Genomic DNA, 16,081 nt, shown 5'->3' with positions numbered 1-16,081 from the left:
ATAATTTGAACAAAGAAAAAAAAAAAATATATACGATAGGGATTTTTTTTTTTTTTCTTTTTTTTTTTTTACTTTCCAAGTTTCTCAAACATTATAAGTTTTTCTTTAAAACTTTTAGTATCGGTTGAGACCTCCGATATGTTTCCATTTAACATATTTTGAAGATCCTCGTCGTTCTTGCTCGTTAAAAGATTATCAAAAATCATTTTGTTATCTTCTTGTTTGGCGACGGGCGAAGTCGGAGGTGAAGTCGTAATCTGTTGTTTCTTCTTTGGATAAATAACTGGACTACGTTGATTATTACCATTATCAGCCATACGTGTAACTATAGTAATCGCCAATAATTGATGTATATCTATATTCTCCTTGGTATCTGACGATTGACGCCAATAGAATTTATCTGGTGATATCAATGATTTTGAATCCTCTGTACCGTCTGCCATAGATGTCTGATCCGAATCCGTCGTCATACTTCGGCTGGACCAAGAATCCTACAAAAAAAAAGAAAAAAAAAAAAAAAAAAAAAAGAAAAAAAAAAGAGAAATTGAAAAATAACAAACACATATATTTTCTTAAAATTAAATTAAGAGGAAATGACAAAAAAATTATTTTACATCACGTTAACTTACATTCTTATCACGTCTATCCATTACGTTATCAGTTATTTCCATTTCTTTTCTATCCTGTTCCACGTCTTTTTCTAAACTATCCAATGTTTCAGTACTCTCTGATGATTTATTCCTTCTTTCAGAATCCAATGTATCCGTACTACCTAATTCTGAACTCTCAGATGATTTCTGTAATCTTGATTTTCTAATAGATCTTCTTTCATCTTTATTATTATCGGTTGGTACGATATCAATGATACTTGTACTTGGTACTCTTTTTGGTATACGTCTGACTCTTCTATTCTCTAATCTATCATCAACGTCAAGATTATCAGAACTTTCTGAAGACATTCTTTTGTTTGTCCTTCTTCGAAGAATTTTTCCTTCCTCTTCACGTTCTTCCTCATCTTCGTCATCCTCCTTTTTATAATGTTCAACATTTTTAAATTCACAGGTATCAATCCTTTCAAAACTTTCGGTAGATTTAGATGTACCCTTGGAAAGTCTTCTACCAGTTGAAAGATTCATATCAGATATACTACTTCTCTTTTGTAATTCTTTTTGAATCATATCTGAACCATTGTGACATTGATCAAGTATTTCAAAACTTTCTGATGATTTTGATATTGATTTTGATGTTCTCCTACCACGAAATTCAAAACTACTTCTTCTACGTTCTATTGAATCATCACTGGTCAAAGCTTCAATGGCCTCTAAACTATCAGAAGATTTAGATATACGATCAGTTGATTTTGATATAGGATTTAGCAGTCTTCTAGATACTAAAGGTTTCGTAGTTTCTTCATATTCTATTAAATTATCAAATCCATCGGTTGACTTGGAGAATAAAAATGAACTAGCTTCCAAGCTATCGGGTGACTTTGATGATCTACTAGATGACAATCTTCTACGTGGTAACTTAGATTCCAATTCTTCAAATACATCTGATCCTTTTGATATACGATTGGATGATCTCCTTGCGATTGATCTGATATCAACTTGTTCATCACTGGATTCAATGTTAGTTGTCCTTGTTACATTAGGTGGGTCCAGACTGTCAGGTGACAAGGACGCAATGCTTGAAGGTTTTTTAGGTAGTCTAAGTTGTGGTGGTTGTTGTTGTTGTTGTTGTTGTTGTTGTTGTTGTTGTTGTTGTTGTTGCTGCTGTTGTTCTTGCTGTTGTTGCTGTTGTTGGGATTGTGGTTGTAATTGTGGTGATTCTAGGCCTTCGAACACATCTGAATTTCTTGATGTCCTCGCTGAAGGTTTACGTGTAACCGATGGTATTACATTCTTTTTCGATTCTATTGGGGAACTGGACGAGATGATATTTTTAGGTGACTTTGGTTGATCCAAATCGTCCATCGTATCCTCGACTATGGTCGTTATCGTTGACGTTGCAGTCTTGTTTATCGTTGATGGAGCGCGTCTTGGTGGCCGACGATTTTTCGGCCTTACCGAAATTCTATGGAGGGCTGCCGTATGATTCAAGCTGGCACTCTCGAATTGAGCTGTAAATTAAGGAAAAAAAAAAGAAAAAAAAAAAAAGAAATACATTAGCATTTTTTTTGTTTATTTTTTTCTTTTTTTGTGTTTTTTCTACAACCTCGTATTTTTCGTCGATTTACAAAGTAAGTATTAATTTTTACACGATTAAATTAATTACATTTGATTAATTTCTTTGTCTTTTTTCTTTTTCCTTTCTTTTGGTAATATTAATTAATATCTATTAATCGGATTAAAAAATTGTGATCGTTAAAAATTGAGGAAAATGAAAGAAAAAAATTATTAATCGATAATTTAATTATTAATGGAACAATGAAATATTTCAAATATTTCAAATGAATTTTAAATGATCAAAATGGAATCCATGAGAAAAGTTTATTCATTGAATATTATACAATATTAATGATATTAATCAATGTCATTAAATGGATTAAAGAAAAAAAAAAAAAATTGAATGAAATGAAAAAGAAACAAACAAACAAAAAAAAAAAAAAGAAATAAAGAAAGAAATGAAAAAATAGAAAAAAGTTATTAAACGTTAATTATGCGATTATTAATGGAACGATGAAATATTTAAAAAATAGATTTTGAATAATAAAAAATGAATTTTAAATAATTAAAATGAAATGCGTGAAAAAAGAAATTTCATTATATAAGAGTATATATAAAAATTTTGTTTCTCCCACGCACACCCACACACACATACACACACACACACAAATCATTGAAAAAAAAAAAAAAGAAAAAAAGAAAAAATCTTCGTCCATTAAATTATACAGTTTCTGATATAAATTATTAATAGAAACTCTAATGAATATTTAATACTTACGTAAATCCTCTTTCACCGTAGAAACTGTCCTCTCGACATTTTCTTTCGCGGGTTTGGTGACCTGAAACATAGAAAAAAAAATATATATATATATATATATATAAAATAAATAAAACGAAAGAATATAATGAAAATTAAAGCAGAAGTACAAAAAAGAAAAAAAAAAATTAATAATATCAATTAAATAAATAAACTATTCACTTCCGTTTAGGAATAATAATTTTAATCAATTAAAAGATTCAAACGATATAAAATCGTATTAACGATTTCTACGTGAAAAATTTACGATAAAAAAAAAAAAAAAAAAAAAAAAAGAAAAATAGAAAAAGAAATTTATTTCTTATTTTTCCTAACGATCGAATGTTACGTGAGAAGAAAATAAAATAAAGAAAAAAAAAAAAAAAAAAAGAAAAAAAAAATTGTTCGATCGATCGATCTAAAATATAATTAATCAACCGACGATGAAAAATATTGCGATAGTAATTTTTCGACGCAAACGTCATCGTCGAAAAAAAGAAAAAAAGAAAAAGAAAAAAAAAAGAAAACGAAAATAAATTATCAATAAAATAATTTTTTAAGCGACAATTTTAACTCCGCTAAAATCATCGAACTTATGTATGCTCCTATATAATCGGGTACTCGTGTTTTTGCTTATGTTTGCATTGCGTGTACGCGTTTTAATATATACGTATACATATCTACGTATGTATCTATGTGTCCTATGTATGTATATATGTATGTATGTATGTATGTATGTATATATATGTGTGTGGGTTGCTTATAACGGTATAACGGTTGCCGTCAAGTCACTTAACCGCGATCGTTCGAAACCGGTTGCAGGTGCTGTGCCTACGGTACACGTTCTAAAATAAAAATAAGAAATAAAATGGTGAAACAGAAACACACACACACACAGAGAGAAAGAGAGAGAGAGAGAGAGAGAGAGAGGGAGAGAGAGAGAGAGAGAGAGGGAGATGATGTAGACAGTAGTCTTATTTAGTTCTACGATAAACTGATAAATAACATGATAAATGTTTTATAAGATATCAATAATCATTAATTTAATAGATTGAGAAATATCTTTAACTGTAATAATTATTAAATACAATGACAGTTGGATTGACTTCTTTATACGAATTTATCATAGCAATTATTACATATTAATATTATTAAGTAACTTAAATAATAATGCAATTTAATAATTATTAATATCAATTATTATTTAAGTAAATTTAATGATAATGTAACTTAATAATGATTGAAATCAATTATTGATCAAGTAACTTTAATAATAATGTAACTTAATAATTATTAGAAATTTAATTGTTATTTGAGTAACTTAAATAATAATACAATTTAATAATTATTAATATCAATTATTATTTAAGTAAATTTAATGATAATGTAACTTAATAATGATTGAAATCAATTATTGATCAAGTAACTTTAATAATAATGTAACTTAATAATTATTAGAAATTCAATTGTTATTTGAGTAACTTAAATAATAATACAATTTAATAATTATTAATATCAATTATTATTTAAGTAAATTTAATGATAATGTAACTTAATAATGATTGAAATCAATTATTGATCAAGTAACTTTAATAATAATGTAACTTAATAATTATTAGAAATTCAATCGTTATTTAAGTGACTTTAATAATAATGTAACTTAATAATAATTAAAATCAATTATTAGTCAAGTAACTTTAATAATAATGTAACTTAATAATTATTAAAAGTTCAATCATTATTAAGTAAGATCAATAATAATGTAACTTAATAATTATTATAAATGCAATCATTATCAAGTAACTTTAATAATGTTGTAACTTAATGATTAATTAAAAACTTACTAATTATTAAGTAAATTTAATAATTATATTGTTTATCTCCATTAAGTTATATTTATTGAGTTGATTTATACGAATAATCAAAACCCAAAATGATTACTAATAATCAAAAGAAAAAAATAAAAAAAGTAATGATCAATATATATATAAATTTAATAATAATAATCACAATAATAATAATTATTATTATTACCATAACTTAACAATTATTAATTTCAATCGTTTATATCGATTATCATTGTTAACTCAATAAAACGATGTACCTTAAAAGGAAGAAACAAAAATGAAAGACCAATTAAAAAAAATCATAATTATTACAATCAAAAGCAATCATTATTATCATTAATGTAGCTTTAAAAAATTATTATTATTCAATAATTATTATTCAATAATTATTAACGAGATAATTTGTTAATAACAAATTTAATTTAAAAAAATGTAACTTGAATAATTGTAAGTTAAATAATAAGAAAAGAAATTCATTGACGTCATAATCATAACAATAACAACAATAACAATAACAATAATAATAATAATAATAATAATAATAATAATAATAATAATAATAATAATAGCAACAACAATGATAATAATGATAATAATAATCATCAAAATTAATGTCAGTATTACCTCCTTCTTTTTGCAATGACTCCGTTGAGGAACCAATGGGATTCTCTGTCTAATCTCCGGCAATTTAGATCTAGATCGATCATCGATCTTACAATTAGATCTTAATGGACCAGGTAACTCATAATCGATCCTTTCTTTACAACCATAAACACCTATCGTAATCTTAGGGACACTCGATTGTATCCCTTGATAATTTTTACATTTAACCGCATTATCTTCCTTAGTACGATCAATCAATCTTCTTCCCTCGATCGGATTTAAATTCAATTGTTCGATTATCGCACGTATGTTCGATGATATATTACTTTCACGATGCGAGACCACCATTTTGATTTCTATAAATCTATATATAGATATATATACATGTGTGTATGTACACACATACACACACATATACATATATGTATGTATGTATGTATTTATGTATGTATGTATGTAGGTATTGATCGATAATGATTATTTTTGTTTTATGTTTATTTATTTTCGTTTTTATCGAACTCGTCATTTTTTAATTTTCTTTCTTTCTTTCTTTTTTTTTTTGTTTTTTAATCGCATTTTTCCAAATAAATCGTACACTTGAACGATGATCTATAATTCAATTTGAATGTTTTTTTGTTTTTTCGTTCCGTAATTAAATTACGCAAAATATGCGTATTGATTATTATTATTATTATTATTATTATTATTATTATTATTATTATTATTATTATTATTATTATTATTATTATTATTATTATTATTATTATTTTTATTTAAATTATTATTATTATTCTTTTTTTTTTGTTTTATTTCTATTTATTTTTTCATTCTCATTTTTTTTTAATTTATTTATTTTTATCACTTCTCTTTACGAAATTCTATTTGAATGAACTTTCGAAAGTGAATTTTTAATTTATCGATTTACGCTTAATTTTTTATTGGATTTTTAATTTTTTTTCTTTCTTTCTTTTTTTTTTTTTTTTTAAATTTAATTCTCATAATTTATCGTTGTATACTTAATAGTAATTACGTTAATTCGCTTAATTAAAAAAAAAAAAATCACACGTTAAATGATGTTTACTTGAATGATTCACACAAAAAAAAAAAAGAAAAAAAAAAAACAGAGATCGCAAAAGATTTCTTCTCGTTAACAAATTAATTTCTTTTCTTCTTTTTTTCTTCTTGTCTTTTTTTCTTCATTTTTTTTTCTTTTTTTTTTTTTTTTTTTTCTTCAATTTAATTCAAATCCCGATAAATTTATTATTCTCGTGCATTTCGTGCGAATGTTTTCGTAAGATCCGTAATTCTATTTAAAATATAAAAGAATATAATACAAAAGAGCAATTTTATTATTTTCTCAGGATTTCACGTTGTGTCCCCGTTTCTTCGAAGTCAGAGAAAGAAGTCTTTCAATGATCGAAAGATTTCATCATCTCGATCGTTACCAATTTAATTTAATTATATATATATATATATATATATATATTTTTTTTTTTCTAACAATACTAACAATCAATAACCTAAAGAGAAAAAAGAAATAACAAGGGAATAATAATAATTTATAATGGTAAAAGGATTTAAAGATTTCTATGGATTATCGTCGACGAGCCTTTTACGAAGATTCAGGGCAATGATCTACCCACGTTAAATCGCCCACGATCTATGGACTTTAATTTTTCTTCTTCTTCTTCATCTTCTCTTTTCTTTTTTTTTTTATTCCTTTTTTTTTTTTTTATTTATTTCTAATCAATGATCTCTTAAACAAAGATACACACACACAAATGTATATATATATATATATATATATATATATATATATATATATATATATATATACGTAACATATTGATTTTGCAAGAAATAACATTTTATTGGCATGATCGACGATTATGTTTAGTAATGACGTTCTACGTTCTAACCGGATGTACGTAGGTTATATTAAACGGAAATTACGACATCATATTTTCCGGTAAAGAAAAGAGAAAGTAAATCGATCAGTTTGCAAATGTACATTTGCTGAATTAAAATAATTTCCATTTACTGTTTTATAAGATCCGGTGATCAATGATTCATGATTTATTAAGAACATATGCCGTTAAAATTGTCAATCGTTTTATTAATGAAAAGTGTCATTGTTGATTAGAATATTTAGAAGAAAAAAAGAAAAAAAGAAAAAAAAAATAAAGCACACTGTTCAATGTATAGATCAAAGAACGATGATCCATGGATCTATGATCAATGATCGTTAAATGTATGTAATTGAAATCATTAATAGTTTTATTAATATAAAGTGTAATTGTTGATTAGAAAATTTAGAAAATTAAACGAGAATACATTATATTCAATGTATTGTATGAATCAGAGATCTATAATTTATGATCGATAAAATTATATATAAATAATTTTGAAATCATTAATTAATATAATAAATAATCATTTTATTAATGAAAAAGTATAATTGTTGATTGAAAAGTTTAGAAAATTAAAGAAGTATATATTAGTTCGATCTACTGTATAGATCAGAGATCAATGATCTATTGATCGCAATTGAAATCATTAATCATTTTCTCAATGAAAAATTGTTGATTAAAAACTTAAAAAAAAAAAGAATACACATTTCTTCAACGTTTTGTACAGAACATAGATCAACGATCTATGATCGAGAAATATATATATATATATATATCGTTGAAATAATTTATCGTTTTCTAAATGGAAAGTGTGAATAATTGTTAATTAGAAAATTAAACGAAAAAAAAAAACAAAGATGATTCATTTATTGGATGTATTACATGTAGATAAATGATCGATGATCAATGATTGAGAATAAAATATATATAGATATATAACGTCGCGATCCATTTATCGTTTTCTAAATGGAAAGTGTAAGTAATTGTTGATTAGAAAAGTTAGAAAAAAAAAATAAAGAACACGGTTATTCCATTCGCTATCTAGATTAGATCGATGATCTATAATCTATAATGAAATAAATAAATAAATAAATAAATAAATAAATAAATATATATATATCGTTGAAATCATTTATCATGTACTAAATGGAAAATGTGAATAGTTGTTGATTAGAAATTTTCAAAAAAAAAAAAAAAAAAAAAAAAAAAAGAAAAACGAAGATGACTCAGTCTAATAGATGCTTGGATCAAAGATCGATGATCTACAATTGTAAAGAAAATATATACGTCATATATCATTGATATCCATTCATTATTTTCTAAAATGGAATTTAAATGATTGTTGATTAGAAAATTTAGAAAATAAAAAATAAACAGGACACATTTATTGAATGAACTATATAGAACAGATCAATGATCCACGATCTATGATCCACGATCTATGGATCCGAGTTAGGTGAGTTATCTTATTCTTTTTAATCGATATGTCAATGTCTCTTATCTATTCTTATTAGAAAGACATTTGTTACAAGTTAATAATAGTGGAAAACATTAATTATTATACAGACAATTATTATAGTAATTTAGATCCATTTCTTTTTTATGAAATTTTTTTTTTGTTCCCCCCCCCCCTTTTTTTTCCCCGATCAAATAGTAAAAAGAAAAAAAAACAAAAAGAAAATAAAATCAATGTTGAGTAATAATAAAAATAATGAATCATAAAAATATTAGTATTATTAATTACTATCGACGTTATTAATTATAATTGAATTGTTTAACTATTAATTATAATATATTAATAGTATACTATTAATATTAATAACATTACTATTATTATTATTATTATATTTATTTATTTTATTATTATTATTATTATTATATTTATTTATTTAATTATTATTATTATTATTAATATTATAATTTCAATTACACTATATAATAGTAATTATTCGCATGATAAATAACAATGAAACGCGTAAAAAAGAAATAAATAAAAATCGAAAATTAATTTTGCGATTGAATTATTTAGAATCAAAACATAAAAAGAGAGAGAGAGAAGAAAATTTCTAATAAATAAATAAATAAAAAAAAAAAAAAAAATAAAACGATAAAGATCGATGATCTAACGCAAGTTATTGTTTTGTTTTTTTGTTCTTTTCTTTTTTTTTCCTTTTTTATTTTCATTGTTAGATCTTTTGTCGTCATTACTGTGCACTGAGGAGATCTTAGAAGCCTAACAATCTAATGTCCCACACTGTCTAATGCGGCACGTTCACGTGCAAACGAAGAGAAAGGACCAGAACTTTGATTTCACCGTTAGAAAATCACCATAAATCACCATACTTTGTTATACCTAATTTCGGCCAGTAGCTATCTCGATCGTCGGACTTTGCTATTACAACATTTTTCTTTTTTCTTTTTTTCTTCTCTTCTGTCATTAGAATTATGTTTTTTTTTTTTTTAAATTTCTTCTTCTTCTTCTTCAAAAAAAAAAAAATATATATATATATAAAAAAAAAGAAAAAAATTTCTAATATTTTTTCTAACCTTTTTTATTAGAAACTATTCAATCTTCTGCGATCCAATTTTTTATCATTTTTATCAAAAAAGAAGAAATAAAATAAAACGAAAGAAAAGAAAAGAAAAGAAAAATATAATACCATTTAGTATTATATTATTATAATCGTTTAATTAATTGATTATTTAAAAAAAAAAGTACGAGAAGATTATAATAACATTAATAAATATTATTACGTTTATATTATTGATATTTATTATTATTATAAATATATATTAAATTCAATTAATTTAATATTAACAATATAAATAAATTAATATTAACAATAACGATTATTATTATTATTATTATTATTATCTACGTGACAAATTATTTTTTATATTCAGTATATTATTATTATTATTAATATAAAAAAAAAAATAAATAATAAAATATATAATCGATCATTATTATAATAAATAGAAGATTTTTCTATCGTCATCATTTCTTTCCTTTTCTTTTTTTTTTCTTTTTCTTCTTTTTGATGAACGAAATTAACGTTTGCAAAAAAAAAAAAAAAAGAAAAGGAGCAACAAAAAAAAATTAATAAATAATAAGAAGAAAAATAATAAGAGAACGAGCGAATGATTTATGTTAATTGAATGATTACAAAGCGGAAGGAGTGTTGTACGCGCGAATAAAATAAAATAAAAAAAAAAAAAAAAAAGAAAAAGAGAAAAAAGAAAAGAAAAAAAAAGGCAAGAAAAGAAAAACGACTAAAATAAAGATAAAGAAAAAAGAGGATAATAAAAAAAAAAATATATATATATATATATATATATATATATATAAAGAAATAAAAGAAGAAACCAATTTAACGTGAGAGATAAATTAGTGCATTTGTTTCTAATGCTAACGTTTGCTTGGCATTCCATTAACTCAGCATGGTGACGTTTCACATGGTTGAAAAAGGGAACGTTCCGGAATTTAAAACAACCATAATGACTACATTGCAACGAAGAGACGTGCATTTGATTCGTATGCATCCATGCATATTTCTGTCTATGTGTGTGTATGTGTGTATGTGTGTGTGTGTGTGTGTTACCAAGTTCATTTGTAATAGTTTTATGTGACGTTAGAATGATGTTGGAAATCTGGCACGCTCTCGTATTTCCGTCCTATTGTCGTTAAACATTAGTATTGTTTAGAAAAAAAAAAAAAGAAGAAAAAAAAAGAAGAAAAAAGAATACCGTTAACGACTATGTAATTTTTCTTTTTTTTTTTTTTTTCTTTTTTTTTTCTTCTAATTTAATTCAATTTAATTCAATTAGCAATTATTAATTAGCAATAAGTCTGTCGTCTAAATGAAACAATGATAACATAAGTTTTTAATCAATCGTTAAAATTTAATTATTCCTAATGTAATTGTAATCGATTAATATTTTTGATACAATCATAATCGATTAATTATAATTTTAAACGATACAATGCGACGAATTAATAATATTTTATTTACTTTTTTTTTGTATTATTATTATTATTATTATTATTATTATTATTATTATTATTATTATTATTAATTATTATTAATTATTAATGTTAATCGTGGAATTTAATTATATATTAATTTAATTCATGAATATAAAAATTATTCGATTTATATAATTTTGGAATTATTATTAATATTATTTGATATAATTAATAAATTAAAAAAATTTCGATGTATTTATTATCGGAAATTATTCATTTTTATTATTAATTATTAATTATTAACAAATCGATTTTCCATTTAATTATTGATTTCTAATTAATATATATATATATATATATATATATTAAATAATTAAAATTGACAGCTTTCAAATTTCAATAAAAAAAAAAAAAAGGAGTAGAAGAAAAGAAAAAAAAAAAAAAAAAAAGAAATGAAAGAATTGACAATAGGTAGATAGAAGGACAAATATTTAACGGAGAGATCTAAAACGTTGTGTATCCGATATTCGAACGAAACTAAAAGATTCCATTAACAGAACTAAGTCGGCCATAACGAAACGGAAAGAGAAATAGACAAAGAAAGAGATGTTTTGATGGTTAACTAGATATCTCTCTTTCTCTCTCTCTCTCTCTATATATATATATCTCTCTATCTCTCTCTCTCTCTCTCTCTCTTTCCGGCTGAAGTATAAAACAACAAATCATTTCACGCGATACGATTTCTTACGATACGAAGAAAGTGACTACTTTTGAGAGATCTACTTTAAAAGATTTTAACGATACATATGTAATAATGTAAGTATGAGAGAAAGAGAGAAAGACACACAGAGAGAGAGAGAGAGAGAGAGAGAGACAGATGGATAGATAAGTGGATAGAGATAAATAGAGTATGTTATTATTACGAGAAAGAGAGAGAGAGAGAGAGATAAAAAGGTTTTTAACAGGTTCGAAAGATTATTATAAAAAGTAAAAAAAAAAAAAAAAAAAAAAAAAAAAAGAGAGAAAGAAGGAAATATTTTTAATCGATCGAAAAAATTTAACAAGAGTAGAAAAAAATTGGCGTCGGTGAGAAATTATTATAGTCGGAAGGGGGGGGGGTGTGGAAAAAGAGACAAAGATAAAAAAATAAAAAAATAAAAAAATAATAGAAAGAAACGAAGACAATGATAGAAATAAATTTAACAAATCGATGAACGAAAAATTATGTTAATGAAAATGAAAGAGAGAGAGAGAGAGAAAGAGACAGACAGAAGAGACAGCCAGAAAGAGAGAAAAAGAGACAGACAGAAAGAGAGAAAAAGAGAGAGAGAAAGAGACAGACAGACAGACAGAGTGACTGAGAGAGAGAGAGAGAAAGAGAGAGAGAGAGGAGTAGGAGAAAGAAAATAATTTTTAATAATAATTTGTCGAAAAAAAAAAAGAAAAAAAAAAGAAAAAAAGAACATAAAATCAAACATAAAAATGACTAACCATAATAAGTAGCGTTCTTGTTAATATCTGTGTTCTATCCTGAAGTTGGTTATATACTAACAATAAATGATCGACGAGTATGAAAAAATGAGTGTGAGAGAGAGAGAGAGAGAGAGAATGAGAGAGGGGGGAGAGAGAGAGAGAGAAAGGGTTAGAGAGATTGTTTTATCTCATAAATTCACAAAATGGCGGAACAAATCGATAAGATATGAATGAAAATTTTCTGTTTTGTTAGCTTTTTTCTTCTCATAATTTCCCCCCCCCCTTTCTTTCTTTCGTAAGTATACCTTACAAAAGGCACAAATCGATAATTCGGTGTAATCTTATCTTTTTATCTTATGAGCTTCGTGAATTTTTTGCAAGGTTAAATATTATCGATAGTGAACGTATTATATATGTATATCTATATACGGACATATATGGTCAATAATATTTATTAATACATATATGATTATATGTATGTATAAAAAAAGAATATATATATATATATATATATATATATATATATATATATGATTAATATAAATGTATGTTAATTATATTATAAATTTGTGAACTAAATTTTATTGTTATTCTTTTTTTATTTTGATTTTGATTTTTATTTTATTGTTATTCTTTCTTTTTTTTTTGTTATTATTTAAATTATTAATCAAATTTCATATTCAATTGTTAATTATTATTAAATATTTTTATACACTCTAACAGTGCAATTATCTTTAACAATTTATTTATTTATTTATTTATTTCTTTGTTAATTTTTGAATTTTTGACATCGTAAAAGTGCTGGTCAATTTTAATGATTACTTTTTTTTTTTTTTTTTTTTTTTTTTTTAATACGTCAAAAACACTGTTATTGCATTACGATAATTTATTTCTCATTTTAATAATCATCGTAAAGGTGTAATTAATTCTTAATGCCACTTTTTACAATGCACTTTCCAAAGTGCAATAATATTTAATGATTTCTTTTCTTACTTTTTAATACACTTTTCAAAAGAGTACCGATTGATTTTAATAAAGTTTAAAAAGTACGATTAATTTTTAATACACTTTTTTACAATACACATACACACACACACACACACATATATATATACTCGAGAAAGTGCAATTATTTTTTATAATTTTACTTCCTTTTTTTTCTTTTTTTTTTTTTTTCTAAAGAACAATCCGAAAGCATAATTGATTTTTAATAATAATTTTTCTTAAATCACTTCGAAAGTTCAATCGATTTTTAATAATTTCTTTTTTTTTTTTTTTTTTTTCTTTTTTTTTAAAGAACACTCCGAAAGCATAATTAATTTTTAATAATAATTTTTTCAATCCCTTCGAAAGCTCAATTAATTATTAATAATATGATTTTTTTTTCTCTTTTTTTTTAAGAGCATTCCGTCGGCGCAATTTAATTTTTAACGCTCGAAGAGCGCAATTTTTTTTTTCTTAAACAATTCTTTTTTTTTTTGCCTTTTCCACCAACCCCTCCCCTTGCCACGCCGTCCCTCCCTCCTCCTCCCCACGACCACCCTTGCCTAGCTAGAAAAAAATCGCAGTCGATGTTGAATTCTTTTTATTTCGTTTAATCCTACTGAATTATATCGCAAAAGATTAAATTTTTGCGATTAAAATTTTTTACCTTTCTTATCAAAACAAAATATATATAAATTATATATATATATATATATATATATATATATATATATATATATATAAGTACACACGCGCGCGCACACGAAGAGTCGATTAATTTTCAATTCTGATTAAGAGATCGCGAATTAATTTTTTTTTCTCTCCCCCGCCCTCGGTTAAACACATTAAACACCATTAAATCAAATTTAACGGAGCAAATAAGTGTTCGATCATTTCCAATGAAATACACTTTCTTCGTTGGAATACACTCTGAAACTTTTTTTTTTTTTTACAAAAAAAAAAAAAAAAAAAGATAAGAAAAGAAAAGAAAAAAGAAAAAAAAAAATTACATCCTTCGTTGCACGCACTCGTAAATTTTCCTCTCAACCCTCCCCAACGCCTCTCCACACTAAACAAAAAATTCGTATTTCGACGGGGAAGGGTGGGGATAAAAATGACGAATAAAATAAAAGAAAGAAAGAAAAAAAAAAAAACAAGAAAAAAAAACAAAGAAAAAAGTAGAGGGAAAAGAAAGGGAGTACACGCGGAAAAAAAAAAAAAAAAAAGAAGGAACAAACAAAAACAACAACAGCAACAACAACACAGGCAATAACGACGCGTTACGAAGGTAAGAATCACGAAGAGAGAAAAAATAAATAAATAAATAAATAAATAAATGAATAAATAAATAAATAAATAAATAAAATAAAATAATATAACTCGAACCACCGAAATATTTCTCCGATGAAATAATTTTTGATTTGGTCAGTGTTACTAACGACAGATTCGTTACAACTGAGCAACTTCGTCCTTCGTTCTTAGTTAGAACGATCGATGGGCTTTACAAATACACACAAATGTAAAACCCACAAATACACACACACACATAGACATATACATATACATAGACACACATACACATACACATACACGGACGCACATATATAAACCTATACACATAAAGTTAAACCGTATACGTGAAAACGTAGACACGTCAAATACAAAACTGATATACAATCGAACGAATAAAATATAATACGTGTATGTTAATCCGTCTATCTTTCTCTCTATGTATTAATATGATTCCCTTGTATATGTTTATGTCTATATATATGTGTGTATGTATGTGTATGTGTATGTGTATGTGTATGTGTATTAAAAGGGGAGACAGGAAAGAAGCCCTTCACTCGCGTTCGAAAGGGGAGTGAAATGAAATTCGAGTAATATCTGTGTCTATGAGTAATATGTATTTGTATGTGTGTATGTATAAGTGAGAGATAGAGAGAGATAGAGAAATAAAGAGAGAAAGAGAGAGAGAGAGAGAGAGAGTGTGTGTGTGTGTGTAAATTTCTAGCGGATAGAAACGCGTGTCGCACGTGGAAAACGCATCGTTCGACTGTCGCTGTGATTCCTTTCAAGTTGCCAGCAGAAGCAGAAGCAGAAGCAGGTTCGTTGCTGAGTTTTGGGAGTGGGTAGACTAGAACATTGTGTGCTGTTTCAGAAAGAGAGAGAGAAAGAGAGAGAGAGGGAGGGGGAGAAGAAGTGGTAGTAGCGATGGTGGGGGATGATGGTGGGGGTGGTGATGGTTGCAGTTGGTTATGAGATTTGTGTAAACATTTTTTTTTCTTTCTCTCTTTCTTTCTTTTTCCATCTTTTTTTTTTTTTTATTTTTTTTT

At 25.2% G+C, this 16,081-nt stretch overlaps 1 protein-coding gene across 8 annotated transcripts in view; it reads right to left on the bottom strand.

Moving 5' to 3' along the window:
- Positions 1–16,081, bottom strand: part of LOC118446623 (uncharacterized) — a 74,425-nt gene that overhangs the window by 820 nt on the left and 57,524 nt on the right. For all 8 annotated transcript variants that reach the window (XM_035877532.2, XM_035877534.2, XM_035877544.2 and 5 more), the window contains 3 exons: positions 2,944–3,004; positions 630–2,119; positions 1–491 (listed from right to left, as the gene is read on the bottom strand). The exon at positions 1–491 is cut by the window's left edge and continues 820 nt beyond it. In XM_035877532.2, the coding sequence (XP_035733425.2) occupies positions 69–491; positions 630–2,119; positions 2,944–3,004 (1,974 nt within the window). In that variant the 3' untranslated portion in view covers positions 1–68. The remainder of the gene's footprint in view (positions 492–629; positions 2,120–2,943; positions 3,005–16,081) is intronic.

The sequence above is a fragment of the Vespa mandarinia genome, chromosome 25, assembly GCF_050613455.1.
Source record: "Vespa mandarinia isolate Hongniang chromosome 25, ASM5061345v1, whole genome shotgun sequence".
Classification (NCBI taxonomy): domain Eukaryota; kingdom Metazoa; phylum Arthropoda; class Insecta; order Hymenoptera; family Vespidae; genus Vespa; species Vespa mandarinia.
This window is presented reverse-complemented; position numbering and strand designations above follow the sequence as displayed.